Source organism: Panthera tigris, chromosome F2 (assembly GCF_018350195.1).
Source record: "Panthera tigris isolate Pti1 chromosome F2, P.tigris_Pti1_mat1.1, whole genome shotgun sequence".
Lineage (NCBI taxonomy): Eukaryota > Metazoa > Chordata > Mammalia > Carnivora > Felidae > Panthera > Panthera tigris.
In genome coordinates, this window is record NC_056676.1 from 73,467,510 (window position 1) to 73,486,121 (window position 18,612).

General features: G+C 44.3%; 1 protein-coding gene across 8 annotated transcripts in view; it reads right to left on the minus strand.

Annotated features, from left to right (window-relative positions):
- DNAAF11 (dynein axonemal assembly factor 11) overlaps positions 1 to 18,612 on the minus strand; it is an 82,346-nt gene that overhangs the window by 25,463 nt on the left and 38,271 nt on the right. For 6 of the 8 annotated variants that reach the window (XR_006212900.1, XR_006212901.1, XM_042973059.1 and 3 more), the window contains 3 exons: positions 15,686 to 15,751; positions 11,114 to 11,183; positions 10,066 to 10,161 (listed from right to left, as the gene is read on the minus strand). Coding sequence is in view for 4 of the 8 variants with exons in the window: in XM_042973059.1 (XP_042828993.1) it covers positions 10,066 to 10,161; positions 11,114 to 11,183; positions 15,686 to 15,751 (232 nt within the window). In the remaining 4 variants the exon portion in view is untranslated. Of the gene's footprint in view, positions 1 to 10,065; positions 10,162 to 11,113; positions 11,184 to 13,216; positions 13,992 to 15,685; positions 15,752 to 18,612 lie in introns of those variants that run through there. The other 2 variants (XR_006212903.1, XR_006212902.1) reach the window with 2 other exon arrangements.

Here is an 18,612-nt window from a genome sequence, read left to right on the forward strand (position 1 = left end):
GTGGGTGGGTGGACAGATGGGTGGATGGATGGACGGATGGATGGATGGGCGGGTGGATGGATGGGTGGGTGGATGGATGGGTGGGTGGATGGATGGATGGATGAATGGATGGATAGATGGATGGATGGGTGGGGGAGTGGGGGGATGGATGGATGGATGAATGGATGGATAGATGGATGGATGGGTGGGGGGGTGGGTGGATGGATGGGTGGGTGGACGGATGGACGGACGGATGGATGGATGGGTGGGTGGACGGATGGACGGATGGATGGATGGGTGAATGGATGGAGAGATGGGTGGATGGATGGACGGATGGGTGGATGGGTGGACAGATGGGTGGGTGGGTAGATGGATGGGTGAATAGACGGATGGCAACTAATAGGACTTATAGAAAAGACCCCTAAAGATGCCTGTTCTTGTCTCTTTGTCTACAAATGGGGAAGAGGCAGGAGTTCTATGAGAGCTGCGGCTTCATGCATGCTGGGCTCTGCTGGTGTTGGGTCTACCTGGAGGAAGAGGCATGTCGGGAGCCTTGGGAGATCCCAGAGGTACAACTATGACACTCATCTCTGAGCCAGTAACATAATTCCAAGTTTAAGCAGAAGGGAAGAGAAGCTACTTAAGAAGAATCTGAGCCTTTTTGAAACTGAGACTTAGGAAGTGAGGGGTGAGGGCAGATCTGGGCCCGCAGGTGGTCATGGTCAGTGAGTGGATTCAACAGGGAGAAGACAGGAAGAACGCCCTAAGAAACCCACATCTTTTTTTTTTGGTCTCTTCCACAGTAATTCACACAGTGCTTTATTCACACTAAGTGCTTAGTAAATCTTTAATGGATTGACTATTTTAATTGATTAATTAATAATTCATTGATTTTCTAAAGTTTTTTATAATTTGGCAGGAAGTTTTTGAGTTCTAGTGCCTTACTTCCACACATGCTAAATAATTCCCTCATCTGATACAAAAAACTTTCATATAACTTATTAATGGGTGTAGCATGTCTTTTCTTTACCACCGTTCTACTTAAGTATACACATGGCAGTGTCTTCCCCCATGCTTCATAAGTGATTTCTAAAAATGTCTCATAAAGCTTCCAAACTGCCTAAGTCCATTAAATACCAACCTGCACTGATGTAAGCCACTTACCTGATCTGGACGGTAGAGTAGTTGAATCAGTTACTGGGTAAACAGGACTCAGCAATAAGGCCCAGCCCTACACCTGAAATGGACTTATTTTCCACCAATCCTACATCAACTACAGAGGAATTGGGTCAGTTGTAAGTTCTCCACCTTTGTTACATGTTTCTGGTGTTTATATTTATTAGTTATCCATAATTCCAGTGTTGAACATTTAAAAATGTGAGGTTCAGAGTCCCAGAAGAGAAAATTATTAATATAAAACTTCAGAATCTATATAATTTTTAATTTGCCTCTGGCATTAGAGGAAGTTTACATTAATCCAAATTCATTGTTGATATTTTAATAATTTCATTCTTTCTTAACTGTGCCCTGATTGACTTTGCTAAGAGAAGCATGTAATTCACTGAGTCTAATGAAAAAAAGATTTCTTTAAAGAAAACAAAATGTTTTTTCTATTTAAAGAAAGGTCATTAACCCACAATTTTAGAAAATATATAAATTACCATAGGAATGTTATTTAAAAATCTTTGAACAGATAAAAATACCTATATAAATTAAACATTTTTGAAGTATATTCCATCTCAAACAAGTACATACCTGGCAGCAAAAAAAATTTAAATTTTAGAAAAAATGATCAGAAAAATAAGAAAGATAGAAATATTGGCTATGATCCCAAAGACACCCAAGTAGTCTGAGGAAAATTTTAGAAGGTGCAATTACTGACATTTATATGTAAAATCAATATGACAGTTGCAGAAGACAGCTACATGGCTTTGAAATAAAAGTAGAAGAAATCTAACTATCAAACAGTTCCTCCAAAATTCTTTTATACTTGTTAATGCAATCTTATCTGACAGTTCCCCCTGGATGATCATCTCCACACAACAGCCTAAAATTGAAGACGGTATTTTATTAAGTTAGGACAAACATCAAGGATGATCATGATGCTTCCAAAGCAAAGACAACATCCTTTTACAGTCTTGCAAGAGATAGTCTCAGTGGGAGATATTCTCCATGGACCTGGAAAAGTTCATGGTTTTTCTTGCCAGCAATAGTTTGGAATTGCTGTGGTGTTTATATCATCCCCTTCCCCCCGCCCCCACCATAGGTTCTCAGGGTCGGTTTATTACTATTCCAGTTTCTTCTCCGCTTAGGCGGAGCTATCCTGAGGTGTTCTGCAATATCTCCTAGAGCTTTCCCCCTGGGGTAGCTAGCTTCATAGAGCGCTCTCTGCTGGCTACCTGCCTTTCCTTCCCTACTTCCTGACCAGCAGTCCCTTACCACTCAAGTAAACTGCCGTACTCACATCCCTACACTAGGTTCCTCTTCGGGGAGACCTGAAATTAAAACAGTATTTTACAATCTGTGTCTCACAATTTAATATCTACAATAACTGTGGCTGTCCGAAGGTTCCCGGCAAGAAGGAAGAGCGGCAACCTGGCAGAACCAGATTCCAAAACACTGGTAGTGTTTCAACTGGATCCCATTCATGCCTCGGTGTGCCTAATTTATCTTTGAGTGTGCACTCGATAGTTACTTAAAAACTACCTATAGATGTGTGTGTGTGTGTATATGTGTGTGTATGTGTGTGTATAGTCTAAAATAAAATGGTTGAATGGATAGATAGATATTCACATACATATATATGGCCAGTCTCACCTGAGACTACCTTCACTCAAGTTCAAGGCTCAAGTTAGGGCCATTTTGATAGCCATTGAGACAGGCTGCTAGACCTTCTGAAGGGCTGGCCGGCTGCTTATTCACCTTACTCTTAGGTTACAGTCCATCAGAGTGCCCTCTCAAAGCGGGTATGGTTTACCAGAGTCTCCACCCATAGACTTATGCTTTTTTCTTCTCATCCCTGTGTGGCCACTGAAAGCCATTCCTTCTGCATCAGTGGACAGTAACTGTTCAGTGCCACATTCGGTACTGATATTATTCAGGTGTTTCAAATATGCAGCCCACCTTCCTCAGTTTTGTTCAGCGTCATTATTGCTCCCGATGACCTTGCTGGCTGGCAATCAGCAGATGATGTAGCTCTCGATGTCATTCAGAGTCATGAGATGAGGGGAGATTCCCGTAGGGAATGAGTATACATAGGGAAGAGAAGGGGCCCCAGAATTGAATGACCGCCACGCCCACTCTCAGAGGCCAGGGTACGAGAAAGAACCAGCAAAGCAGCAGGTAGCGGCAGAGGACATCCAGTGAGCAGGAGGATCCAGTGGCATAGGAAGAGAAGCGAGTAAAAGTGGTGTATATCTAACGCCAAGTAAACAAACGTTTACAAATGGAGGGACCGATCGTGGTGTAAAAAGCTTCTGAAAGGGCAAATCAGAAGATGAGGGCTTAGTAACGTGGACGAGACTGGAGACCTCAAAGAGATGTTTCCACGGAGGGGAGGTGGGGGGTGTGAATGCCTAGTTGGGGCTGGTTCTTTCTGAGGAAAGAATTGAAGCAGCAAAATACAGATGTCCGTTCCATGAGTTCGGCTGTAAAGCAGATGATGCCACTACCTAGAAGCGGATGGTTTTATTTTGTACCGGTTCATTTGAAAGAAGGAAGATGTATTTAGCACGTTTTCTAATGCAAGATGCAGAAAGGGGAAATTCGATTCTTCTCTCTAGAGAGAAGAGAAAATTGTCAGAGAGAAAAAAAGGTCTCTCAAGAGCCAGTGGCAATGGGACCCAACACACACACGGAGAGTTTGGATAGATCACAGCCAGGTGGTTGGGCGAGGAGGCCAAGCGAGGGAAGACGCAACCGTTGGGGTATGTGGAAAGGACCTTGTTTTGCTTCTGTTTTGTTTCAATGTTGGAAGTTTGAGAAATGAGCTGAGGCTAAGAAATATGTTCAGAAAAAGGAGAAGTATGAATGGAACAGGAAAAGCTAGCAAGATGAGCAGGCAGCCGTCACTACAGATCCACTTGAAATTAATAAGCAGAGAGTAAAAGTGAGCTTAGGTCGGGTGTATCATACGTATATCCGAGTCGAGGGCAAGTGCGGAGAAATACGTGTCCAACTAATAAAGACAAGGGAGTCTGAGACTGTGTTTTAGGATCATGGTCTGTGATGTTCACCTTAATGTGTGACCTTCACCTCCAGTGCTCAATACAGCAGACTCCAGCAAGATGTTCACCAACTGAAGCCGTAAATATAATTTGCTGTTCAGTTGAGATAGCAACTTCCTTAATCTCGGTTAATTATTCGGAAAGAACACCCAAAGGAAATCACGAAGCGTACGCTTGGAGTGTTCCTGTAACTTGTCAGCTGAGAATCTAGATGGGAGCTTAATTTAATGACTCGGAGCAAGCTTCTCAGTGAATACAAAATTTCTGTTAAATCTTGTTAAGCTGGACTGTAATGAGATCATATGCCAAATATTCCCAGGCTGATGATGGTAAGATTGTTTATGTACATGTAACTTAGTCTGACCACCCATTGAAGAAAACATGCTGAAGGCCAAGCATAAACTCAGGCAGTGTGATGGGAAATAATTCCACATAAACTAGGATTACAATCCTCTGTATGGGACCTAAAAATAAACCTCAGTAAATCTGTAGTAGCTCTGGAGAGAAAACCACACACATACCAAAAAAAAAAAAGAAAGTTCTGAGGGATGTAAAATAAGAATAATAAATGGAAAAACATACATTATTAAACATACGGTTTTGGTTACGCAAATATATTAATTCATTCCCGTAACAATCTATAGATTCAATAAAATATCAATCATAAAAAATGTTGATTAATAGAGGAAGGGACATTACCAATTAATGGGACAATATTAGTCACTAGTAACAACGAATAACATGAATTAACAGTAAACAGAAATGCAGTGTGTGTTATGTCCCAAGTTCTTCTAACATACACAAAGCTACATACATTAATTTATATAATCCTCACAATAACCTTTTGTGACATGAGTGATTATTAATATCATTTTATGGACAGGGAATCTGAGGCACAGAAGGATTAATAATTTACCCACGGCCATACAAATGCTGAGTACAATTACCAGGGTTTAACCTGGGTTCTCTGGCTCCAGAGCCCCTTCCTTAATCATTTCCCCTGCTTCTAAACTGCAATGACAACAAAAATCCCAATAGCACTTCTGGAGGCAGAATTAGATAAAACTATTTTAAAGTTAACCTGCATGGAAAAATAATAGGGAAACGGTTGGGGGAGAAAATAATTAAGCAGGAGATTCACGTTCCAATAATAAATGTATTTCATCTATTTTTTAAATTCTTAAAAATTTTTAAGGTTTATTTATTTTTGAGAGAGAGAGAGAGACACAGAGAGAGAGAGACAGAGAGAGAGAGAGACAGAGAGAGAGAGAGAGAACGAACATGAGCGGGGGAGGGGCAGAGAGAGAGAGGGAGACACAGAATCCGAAGCAGGCTCCAGGCTCTGAGCTGTCAGCACAGAGCCCGACGCGGGGCTCAAACTCACAAACTGTGAGATCATGACCTGAGCCGAAGTCGGGCACTCAACCGATTGGGCCACCCAGGTGCCCCATTAAATGTATTTCAAAGATGCACTTAAGGTATTCACTCATTGAACAAAACTTAACACCTTCTCTTTGTCAGGCTCTGTTCTCGGTGCCAGTGACAGAGTACTGATAAGAACAGACAAAAATCCCTGTTCTCATAAATCTTAAATTCTTGTTGAGGGGGACAGACAAAGAAATAAACAAATATATAGGCTGTTAGGTCGTGATACAGTCTACGAAGAATATATAGCAGCAAGAGGGATAGTGAATGCTAGGGTAAGGAGGGGATGCTTTCTAGATACAGGGATCAGAAAAGACCCACGGATAGGAGGACACTTGAATAGAAACATGGAAAAGTTGAGAGAGCAAACCATGAGGGCATCTGGGGGAAGAGCATCCCAACAGACCGGACGCTAGGTGCAAGGGTCCTGTGGTAGAAGGCTGTTTGTCCTGTTTGTAAAATAACAGGGAGGCCAACATGGCTGGAATGATCGGAAGGTAAAATGGTACAAGATGATGTCAGAGGGATAATGGCAGGGGGAGGTGGTCAGGACGTTTCACCTTTAACTCTGAATGATACGGGAAATGGGACTTGATCTGACTTACATATATTATAAAACCATCATTCTGGCGGCTGTGCTGACAAAGGAATTACCAACACTTCTCCAAAAAAAAAGACTGAGTTTGATAGAGGACACCCAGGGGCCACGTCCCTTGACTGGATACGTCTAATGTAATAAAAGGCTGCACACACTGGAACTGAGATTCCCTCTACCACGCCCCCAAAACTAAGGCTAGTGAATAAAACAGTGCTAGAACCTAAGGGAAAAGATGCCACTAACCCGTGAACAGGACTGCGAAAAAACTCACGAAACAGAAAGTTTCCTACTCCTCTGCCTGCCATCTGAGCAGTGGATTGCCCGATGCTACCCTGCCGGGAGAGCTGGAGTACGTCTTCATCCACTACCACACTCATCAACGGTAGCCAAGACATTGGCCCTTGAAGTCATGGTGGAGAAGGTACGGTAGGGGACGGCATCCTGGGAGACATGGCGCCCACAAGTGAAGTTATAAGATGGTACGTGAAGACAGAGGAATTCCAGCAGCACTCTAGGGACTGTGACATTTGTATATCAATTACATCTATCCACAGGACACAGACTCAGTGGCGGATGTTGGGAAGCATCTGGTGCTGTGGATGGCAGGAGGGGAGAGCCTCTTGGAATGTGGGCCTGAGCTGGGAGGACCCACTGGCATGTCGGCGACAGAAAATTTAGCCACGACCCCTGTGACAGGGAGCAGACTCGATAAAACTTGCCTACAAGCACGCAGTCCGCAAAGATCCAGCCCCATTTAGGAGTAAGAAAAGGGAAAATTATTAATTTGATGTCTAAGACCAAATGCTGGAGGAAGGGTCTGATGAGAAATATTATAGCATTTTGTGGATTCGATTACAAATTTTACGTCCTTGGAAATCGTACACACCCTTGAATTTCCACCAATAAACACAATATAATCATCACAGCACAGACACAATCAAACAGGTCAGCTCTTTGCAGTATTCTTTACAAATATTATCATAAAAGGGAACCAAATATCACATCTGATCTTCTTTTCGTTAATTTAGAGTATCCCAATATTAAAAACTACTAAAGGGCACGTTGGGTATTTCTGGAACTAGGTTATCAATATGTTAAGTAATGACAACACTATTTTGTGAATGAATCAAAATTGTACCTAAGGGTCTACCCGACTTTTACGAGATGCTTTACAATTCCAAGTCGCTGCCTCAGTAATTATAATGCAGCCAGATGCAGTCAATTCCACAGTAAGTTAGAGGCCTGGACATACAAATAGCTCAGTAGTTTGGTACTTCAAGAGTTTCTATGAAGATGTCAATTTTCAGTAATGCATACTTTTAATAGTACGCATAAGTAAAGTCAGGGTTCTGGATTTTTCACTTGTGATGATGTTTAAGAGAAGGGTTTTGTTCTTTGAACTTTATAGTCCTTGCAAATATCTCACTCATGAATGAAAACCAACTATTTTGGGGCAAGAAATTATTCTCCACAGGTTGTTTTCACTGACTATCTTTCAGTTTGAGGTGTGCAGTTTAGTGATTTGACAATTAAAGTCTTAGAGGAGAACACAGGTAGCAACCCCTTCGACATCAGCCGTAGCAATCTCTTACTAGGTATGTCTCCTGAGGCAAGGGAGACAAAGGCAAAAATAAACTATTGGGACCTCGTCGAAATAAAACGCTTTTTGCACAGTGAAAGAAATAATCAACAAAACTAAAATTCAACCTCCTGAATGGCAAGAATATATTTGTATATGACATGTCTGATAAAGGGTTAGTATCCCCAAAATACAAAAATCTTATAAAACTGGGGTGCCTACGTGGCTCAGTCAGTCGAGTGTCGGGCTCTTGATTTCAGCTCAAGTCACGATCTCGCGGTTTGTGGGTTCAAGCCCTGCATCGGGCTCTGTGCTGGTAGTGCAGAGCTTGCTTGGGATTCTCTCACTCTCTCTCTCTCTCTCTCTCTCTCTCTCTCTCTCTGCCACCCCCCTCACTTGCTCCCTCTCAAAATAAGTAAACTTTAGAAAACTTCCAAAACTCAATACCCCCCAAACAAATAACCCAATTAAAAAATGGGCCGAAGACCTGAACAGACATTTTTTCCAAAGAAAATATCCAGATGGCCAACAGACACACGAAAAGATGCTCAACATCACTGGTCGTCAGGGAAATACGAAACAAAACTACAATGAGACATCACTTCACACCTTGTCAGAATGGCTAAAATCAACAACACTGGAAATAACACGTGTTGGTGAGGATGCGGAGAAAGGGGAGCCCTCTTGCACCGTTGGTGGGAATGCAAACTGATTATCTACCTTTTAAAAGTAAGAGACATATAAAGGAATGCTAAGAGGGATTAACTGAATAATAATTTAAAAGAAATAAGAACAGAGATAACGCGTATCGATGTTTGTTGAACATAGTAGTCTAAAACCTTAAAAATAGATACCTCAAAGGAAAAATGTTATTCGTAGTTTATGAGTGAGAACAAAATTGAACCATTCTGAGTCCCTCTATGTAAATTATCTCATCTTCAATGGCGCTCTTCTAGGATGCTTTTTAATAAGCCGCTTTCTATACTTTTCATGTGTCTTTAACATGAAAAATGTCATGTTTCAGTTCGAATGGAAGTTGCAAAAAAAAAAAAAAGAGATTGCTGATCACAGCATCACACACTTGTGTAGATCAGAGGACTGAGGTAATTAGGTTATCTCTCAGAGTTCCCTATGGGCTATCCTAATTAGCATACAAGCACTTCCCTAACCGGTGGTAGTTACCAAGGACAATGTGATTCTTACGGCTGTGTTTGCCATCTTATTGCCCGACAGCACATTGTATTTGCTTTTTTTACTGACTCAGAGCAAAAATACATACTTGATCACCCATAATCGATCTGTTACAAATCTGGCTATGGGAAAATGAAGGATTAATAAATTATTATCGAAACCTTACTGGTTAATCAAGTTTATTCTCTGGGGCAGACACCCCATCCCCATTGTCCTGTTTTTCCTCAAGACCAGAACCCCATTTGACTGGCTCATCTACTCTGCCCCTTTGAAACCTGAGTGGCTAGGGCAAAGCTGACCCCACCCCAGGTCATGGGAGGAGATAATAGTAACCAATATAAAATAATAGAAACCAAACAAAGTACTTCTATCCCTTTGGCCAGAGATGGGTTTCATTGCCCAAGGTTAAGTTAATCAAGACTTGCTGGGCTCTTCAGCTAAATCGGCCTGATTAGTCCAGAGGAACTTTTGTTCCAAGGTGACTGGGGGGCTCATCTCTCTGTGTCTGTCCCTGATTCTCCGTTTGTCTATCTTCATGCAAGGGAAGGACAAGACAGCGTGCTGTCCCCGTGGCTGCGAGTGCTCCTCTCAGGAAGGAAGCGGGTCTGAGGACAAAGCTAACATATTGGAGAGACCCTGACCCTCCCCTGCCCGAGCCCTCCCTACCTTCTGGAGATGAAACACTTCTTTATGGTTAAAAGTACTGATCGCCATGTAATAGATGTGCTCTTGATACCTGTCCCACTTGGAAGGACGAGGGGACTCACACACAACAACCCCCACCGCCGCTCTGGCTGCAGAGGTGGGAGGGGGCTGCAGAGGCGAGAACAACTGGCCGAGTGGTGACGGGGTGAGGCCCCCCCCGCCCCCCGCCCCCGGGTCCCAACTGTGCCCCAGTCTCAGCTCTGTTCTCACACGTCCTGGTTCTCCTGCCTTAGCTGGGGTGAGTGGATCTTCTCGTTCCCTCAACCAAAAGCAGCCATCATTAGCTTTGATAGGTCAAGTTCCTTCAGGAGCCGACGCGCCCAGGCTGGAAATCGATCCAAGTGACAAGTGACATGGCTTACCTTGGGCATGCAGATCACCAGATGCCCTGTCGTCTGAGATCGCTTAGCAGAGCTGCTGTCCGGCTTCACTTCGGCAGGAAGAACAAGCTGAAATGGCTGACGACAAACAGGAAGTTTGCATATTACGGGAGAGGGTTACTTCAAGAGGCATTTTCATGACAAATTCAAGATCCACCGTGCCATTTTAAAAACAACGTGCTTAGACTTAGGAAAAAAAGAACCCATGTCCGGGCTACGCTTGATGTGCAGGAACTGTTTGACCTGTTTTAATGGATGGTCTAAAGAACAGTCATCGATGACAAACAGCAAAATAGTCATTGGTCCGTTTATGTTAACATGACTAATAATAAAGGATAAAACTCCTTGTCATGAACTATCAATGTATTTCCATTTTAAAGTCTTTATAGGACTCCTGTGAATGCTCATAATCAGCCAAAAATACTATTTCAAAAATTATAAAATTACAATTGCTGTGAATGAAATCATTGACAATTTAAAGTGGGTACATAATTTAAATATAATCTCAAGCATAGGCTACCACATATATAACCATCTACTCAGCTTTGGAACAGTACTAACACAACAGAAATAAGTTAAAAATATTAATTTTATGGAGCTGCACCGTGGCTGGTCAACAACCATTCCCATTGTATACCACTCCCATTGTATGATATCATGTGTCCAGGGGCGCCGGGTGGCTCAGTTGGTTAAGCATCCGACTTCGGCTCAGGTCATAATTTCATGGTTTGTGGGTTCGAGCCCCACATCAGGCTCTGTGCGGACAGCTCGGAGACCAGAGCCTGCTTCGGATTCTGTGTCTCCCTCTCTCTATGCCCGTCCCCTGCTCGTGCTCAGTCTCTCTCTCTAAACTAAATAAATATCAAGAAAAATTGTTAAAAACGTTTAAAAATCATGTGTCTAAACAGTAGCTCTCTGATTGGGCTTCTTTTTTCCTATTTTCATATTGCTCTAACAATTTTTGAGGCAACCTAGCTGAGTTGCAGACTTAGCTTTTGAAATTGTTAACAGTCGACTGCATTATACTTACCTTCCCTTTGACCATGACCCGTACGTAAGTTGGTTGCACATCTACATCGATTAAAGAGGTGTCCATATACCTTCAAAATCAAACATGTCAAATCTTAGAATTTTCACAAACATTAAGCTTAAAGAAGTGCAAATAAAAACTAACATTTAAAGAACCGTGTTAGGGGTGCCTGGGTGGCTCAGTCGGTTGGGCGTCCGACTTCAGTTCAGGTCATGATCTCACGGTTTGTGGGTTCGAGCCCCGCATCGGGCTCTGTGCTGACAGCTCAGAGCCTGGAGCCTGCTTCTGATTCTGTGTCTCCTTCTCTCTCTGCCCCCCGCCCCCCACTTGTGCTCTGTCTCTCCCTGTCTCTCAAAAATAAATAAATGTAAAAAAAAAAATTTTTAAAGAACTGTGTTAAATGAAAGAGAGGTTTACAATTTCCATGCTGAACAGGTCTTAAGAAGTTTGTCTTACATTAATCCCTAAACCAAAGGAAATTCAATATATCAGCAATTTCATTTTTAGAGCCACAAGTACACTTGGCATTGATTGCCCCTCACCTAAAAATATCTGCGGCCTGAAAACACCAGAGGTTTGCAAAGAAAAAAACAACCAAAAAACAAAAAACAAAAACAGCTTGCCAGGTTCTTTCATGAATATTTTATTTTAAGCCCTTAAGACTGACATGAATAGCCAGGGATGTTGAGCCTACTAAGCGTGGGGCCTGCAGACCCCCACTCCCTCTTCCTTAGCTGCTCTCTGTCCCCACAGCTGTTCTGCAGCTGCCACAATGCCACCCCCCGACCCCCGCAAGACTGGCTTTGCTTCTCCCTGCCAAGCTACCTCCTGCTGATTAAGCAAAGCCTTCCATCTATGGCAGGGACCCCAGGATCGGCTGGTAATTGTTCTCCTTGGCTTTATGAACAAATCAAAGATGCAGGCTTCATCTCGCTTGTGTAGACAAACGATTATACGTATAATTGGACATTTAAAAATATTGTGTTGGGCGCCTCGGTGGCTCAGTCGGTCGGATGTCTGACTCGGGCTCAGGTCAAGAGCTCACGGTTTGTGAGTTCAAGCCCCACGTCGAGCTTGTTGCTGTAAGCGTGGATCTTCTGTCTCCCTCTCTCTCTCTCTCCCTGCCCCTCCCCTGCTCACGCTCTGTCTCTCAAAGATAAGTAATCATTAGAAAAATACTGATTGTGAACTTTAGCGAATGCAGCGAGGATTCAGAAATCACAAACATTAAGGAGAACACCAGGGCCGCAGGCACAGGCCTGGGTCACACTGACGGTGAGGAATTGACCCCACCCCCTCTTCCTCTGTTACCTTGGACAACATTCCTTAACCCCTCCCCGCCTGTTTCCTCACCTGGAAAATAAGGATGGGAAGTGCCCCGCCCCCTAAGATCGCAGTCAAGACCCAGGCATGGCGCCTAGCCCGGAGCTGGCGTTGACAAAGCATCACGCTTGTAATAGTAAAAATAAAAATTCTCGCAACAATACCAAGGCTGGGCAAGGTCTCCCCGAACCTCGTTGAATATCTACCACGCTAAAGGATCACATCTTCTCATTCACGCGTGGGGCCTCCTCAAGCGTTCATCTGCCCCTCCCTACGAGGTCCTCGCGTGCTGTTCGCCTCTGCCCAAGACCGCCTTCTGCTGGTCTCTGCAAAGCCCACCACTTCTCATCCTGCAATCGTCAGCGCTCAGTCCAGCAGCTTCCCTGAGCATCCCCTATACACGGACCACCGGACTGCAGGACCCCCGGGCGCCACCCCCAGACTCTGGCCCTTCCTGTGCAGCACCCTGACTTATTAGATGCCTGCCTGTTTACTTCTGGCTCCCCCACGGGGCCGTAAGCTCTAGGACAGCAGAGACTGTCTTTGGAATGTGCCAGTGACAGCCTCCCGTGCCCGGTACATAGGAGGTGTTCTACTGATATTTCTGGATAGAGACAGAAAGAATATACGAACGAACGAATGAACGAGCACATGAACGAACGAACGAATGAATGAATTTAACTTTCAGAGATACGTCCATGCGCCAACGAAGATCACAAGGAGTGTTAGTGTCATCAGTTCAGACAGAATCGTGGGAAGGGAAGGGAGGGATTTTACTACCTAGACAGAAGTCGCACCACTCCTTGAAAAAGTGCACGACAGGGGCATAAGGAAAGTCTTCGTTCGGGGATTGTACATGAAGAGGCCAAGAGAGCTACAAAGAGAAAGGGGTACACATTCATTAAACTCCAGGAATATGACCAAAAAATGGAAAGAACTAAAAGGATGAATGAGAGTGTTTAATGAAACACAACAGAAAGGGAGCTCGGGTTGCTGCAGGGTCAGAGGACACGAAATCAGGAGAAGAGCTGGGCGCTCTTTAAAGGCAGATGGACTGGCGGCGCGTGGGCAGGAGAATTAACAGGAGGTGAGACGGGGCATCTTGTCATGAGAAGGAAGGAACACGCGAAGGACTAGCCCTTCCTCACCAGAGCCGAAGGTGGAAACAACCCAAATGGCATCAACCGGTGAGTGGGTGAACAGAAATGTGGTCCATGCGGACAATGGAGTATTACTCGGCCGCAAAGAGGAAGGGAATTCCAATACCCGCTACAACACAGATGAGCCCCGAAGACGTTACGCTACGTGAAAGGACACAAGACCACAAGTGATTCCGTTTATACGAAGTATCGAGAATTGGCAAATCTATAGAGACAGAGCGCAGGTTCGCAGGGGCCAGGGCACAGGGTACGTTTCTCACTTCCCTGTGAAATGAATACTTAGTGGCCATGCGCTTCCGTTCTGCGGTGATGAGGTTGTCCTGGGGCTCAGCGGTGGTCAGGCCGCACGGCATCGTGAAGTTACCGAGTGCCTCCGAATCGGACACTTGAAATGGCTGAAATGGCGAATTTTAAGTTATGTGTATTTTACCACAAGTAAACAAAGTGGGACGTCGGGCTGTGAGTACATGTCCTGGCCCCTCTGATTACTGTAGTTACTTTGACAAGACTCGGTCTCTGGAAATTTACTCCCTTTTGGATAAATTTCAGGATAACAATCCCTCTTCCTTCACTGGGTTACTGGAAGATCAGATGAGATAGAGCTCACAAAACGGGCCTTAGAAAGAGAGAGGACTGTATTAAAATGCATGCATGTGAATGTTCACTGGCTCCCATTACCAGTATTCATTCATTCACTCACTCAGGCGTTCATTCGTTCCTGCACTCACACCTTGTGGGTGCTGGAGACATAAGGAGGGCCGAACAAACAAAGTTCCTGCCTTGACCGCACATTTAAAAAAATGCAAGTAAATTAACAGTTTGTCAGGTAGAAATCAGAAAGCGCGAAGAGGTGGGAGGAAGTGCTGGGGTAGGGGTAGGCACTGTTTTACATCGGATAGCGGGGCACAGGGGCCTCCGTAATGAAGTGACATGTGACCAGAGGCCCGTAGGAAGTGAGGCAGCCAGCCACGTGGGCACCCAGGGTGATGGCGGTGCAGGCAGAGGGATGCGTGGGTGCAAAGTCCCGAGGCACCAGTGTGTCTTGAAAAGGCTGGAGAAGTGGAAAGACCCTATACGTGGACCCTGAAGTCAGACGCATGAAGGACAGTGAGCTGAAACCTACAATCCTAAAGAAATGAGGCAGGGACGCAGCCAGGGGAAAAAGTATCTGCTGGAGGTAAAAAAAAAAAAAAAAAAAAAAAAAAAAAGCTGCGGGGTGTACCCCTGGGTCTCTAAGAGGGGACTGGAAGGCGGGGGGCCACCACCCGCCGCCTGGTGCTTACTGTCACATCAGAGTGATTTGGAAAAAACAAGGAGGAATATAAAAGGACAGCGGCAGTAGGGAAAGCCGAGGGGCCCATGGTATCAGCGTTAGGAAACAGCAAAGCTCTGACAATTATGTAAACTAGGCCTGAGCGGCAGGGCCAGGGTGGCTCAGTCGGTTGAGCTTTAGAGTCTTGGTTTCAGCTCAGGTGGTGATCTCAAAGTCGTGGGCTGGGCGAAGAGCCTGCCTGGGATTCTCTCTCTCCTGTCTCTCTGCCCCTTCCCCCGGTTCATGCGCCCTCCCACACAAACAGGATTTAAAAAATTAAAAGTGGCTCAGTTGGTTAAGCCTCTGACTTTGGCTCAGGGCAAGATCTCACAGCTCGAGAGTTCGAGCCCTATGTCGGGCTCTGTGCTGACAGCTCAGAGCCTGTCGCCTGCTTCTGATTCTGTGTCTCTTTCTACCTCTGCCCCTCCCCTGCTCATGCTCTGTCTCTGTCTCTCTCTCTCAAAAGTAAATAAACATTTTTAAAAATTTAAATTTAAATTAAATTTAAAAAAGATTAAAAGTAAATAACTAAACTCTGCCTTCCAAACAGAAAGTCCAAAGTTCGTAGCCCTGGGATTAGGGGTTTATTTACCTCTGCCTTTGTTTTCATTTTCATGCTTTTTAAAATTACGGTAAGTTCTCGGGCTCAAAAAACAAAACAAAACTTCTTCGTTTGGCAAACCAAATTCCATTACAAAATACTTCAGGACTCAAGAGATGGCACTGAGAATGACACCAGAGAAGGCATTAAGTAAACCCATAATAAAATGACTTTACCTATAGACAGCAAGGTCCAGGATGATCTGGTTACGTTTTTCATCATCTTTCAAGGAGAAGTCAAGTCTAAGGAACAATCAAACCGTTGGGGGGAAGAAAAAAAAAAGATGACGTCTTTAGCAATACTGTCCAGGTGTCCCACCCCTTATCAAAAGTAAACTTGATAATAAGTATATACTAATCCCCGACGACAAACTTATTCTGGGAGGTGTTATTTAAAACTCTCAACGGAAACCTACAACACACGCATACATTATTTATTTACCTTGTTGAAATGTGAGAATCCTAAGGCAAACTACACACAAAAAAAGTAGCATTGGTGCAGAGATAGAGACATCTGGTGGCTAAAGCTTTCTTTTCGATTTCATTCAAGTTTGTTAGAAGCAAAACTAAAACGCTGGGATTGCTTATGGGGAAGAAAATGTCATATCTGCCTCCCTCACCCAGCGTTCTATCCCTTCAGTTTTAAATCGTCCTGTCTTCCTTCTTTCTCCTTGCCATCTTTTTTTTTTTCTCCTTTCATTGTTGACCTTTGCACCACCTTGGAAAATGCTGAGACCCTGCCCATGATCTATCACCTCCATACAGACGAAGAAACAGAGGTTCAGAGAGGTTGACACAGCTGGGAAGGCGGCCATGCGAGCCTGGAGAGGCAGGATTTCAAAGCCCTACATCTTTCAACTATATCGTACGGCTCGGTCTGAGGTGTAACTTCCATAGTGTCAACATACCATTCAGAATTATTTGGCTGATTTATTTTGAGCATTTCACTTGTCATATCATTCTGTAAAGTATATAGTAAAACAATATTAAAGGATGTATGCTAAATCGTTTGGAACAATTTGGCCATCAGCAAGATGTCCGTGTGGGGCCGTCCCTTTTGGTGCTTTCAATGACCCGGCCATGCGGGACTCCTTCAGTTGCTCAAATGACCCATCCCTCTGTGATCTCCTCTCAGGAGCTTTCTTATGTGCCGGTCCCTCTGCCTTGAGTGCTCATGCCCCAATTGTCCAGCCAGCCAACTTGGACTCTCTCTTCGCAGATGATTGGAAAGGTAATTTCAGAGAGGTTTTCTACGGTAGAGATTGCTATTCATTCCCTCACGGTCCGCTTCCCCTTTCCCCACAGTAATAGGACCCCTGATTTTAACTAGGAACGTGGCCGTGCAGAATAAAGGTGACACTTTCCTGCACCCCCCGCAGCTGGATATAGTCATGTGATTTAGTTTCCTGAAGGACAGCATTATATGGCACTCTCCAGGAATTTCTTTAAAGAGAGGGCGCATGTGTCCTTTTCTCCCTCTCTTCTTCTTCCTCCAGTTGGATGGAAGAGACTATGGGAGACCCAGTCATGAACTACAAAGACTACTTAGCAAGCTACTGCAACTCTCCGGGCAAGAGGCAGATGACACGTTCTAAGGTGGTGGGGGATGGCGTTAGTGAGAAGCCGTGGATTCAGGTGATATTGAAGGAAGAAATTATAAGGTCACTGATAACATGACCGAGAGAAGAGTCAAGGATGAATCCAAGGTGGATGCTTGCTACTGAGTTGGAGAACGCTGGGGAACGAGACAGAAAGTGATCGTGGGGATAGAAATTAGGACTTCTGTTTCTGTCATGGTAAGTCTATAATACCTATCTTATAATCCCATGGCGAGGACAAATAGCTCACTAAACATCCAAGCCTTGAGTTCAGGGAAGAGGTTGGATCTGGTTGTAATGTACAGATGGTGTTTAAAGCCATGGAATTTGGTGAGAGCGTCACAGAGTCAACGTGAAACAAGAAGGCAGCTGAGGAGTTGGCCACCACTTAGGTACATCACAAAGAGAATCTGGCAAAGCCTATGAAGACGAGCAGGTAATAAGGTCAAAGAATCTGAAGCAAAGGGAAGAAATTGCTTTAAGAAGGAAGATGATGATCGGTTTGGTCAAATTTGCTGGGTCAAGTACATAGGGCCTGAGATTTTAAATGATGTGACTGAACATAGGGATAATGTGACCACGGAACACAAAAATGATGTGACCATGGAACACAGAGATGATGAGAACACAGAACATGGAGATGATGTGACCATGGAACATGGACATGATGTGACCACGGAACATGGGGATGATGTGAACACAGAACACAGAGATGATGTAAACAGAAAACATAGATGTGAGGTGAACAGAGAACAGAGAGCTGATGTGAACATATAGAAATGATGTAACTACAAAAGTTTTATGTGACAGGATATGCAGACATGGTTTTAAGAAGGAAAGCGAAGTAGGGAACTGGTGACCGAGTCCAGGCATCTCCATGAGGAACAGCAGCTATAAAGAGGGGCAGAGAAATAGGGCTGACGCTGCAAGGGAAACTACAGAAAGGGAGCTTTCTTATTTTTTTTTTAAGATGGACAATATCAGGGCACCTGGGTGGCTCAGTCGGTTAAGCATCTGACTCTTGGTGTCGGCTCAGGTCATGATCTCATGGTTCGTGAGTTTGAGCCCCAAGTCGTGCTGGACGCTGCTGGTGTGGAGCCTGCTTGGGATTCTCTCTCTCTTCCCGCTCCCCTGCTCATGGTCTCTCTCTCTCTCTCTCTCTCTCTCTCTCTCTCTCTCTCAAAATAAATAAATAAAACTTAAAAAAAAAGATACACAATGTCACGACATTCGTATACTGATGAGAGCAATTTGGTAGGAGGGAGAGAAGTGATCCGGAAGAGAAGGAATCATTGCAGAAGCAAGTCCTCTACAGGAAGAGGCTTGGGATCAGCCAGCAGAGAGAGTCACTCTATAGGGGAAGTCCACCCATTGCAGCAGGAGGCAAGAGAGTATGTGGACAGGTCCAGGGACACTGGTAAATTGGATGGGAAAACTTCTGATTGCTTCTGTTTATGGAGTAAGAAACAAGGTCCCAGTCAGGACCACAGAATGGAAGTAAGAAGG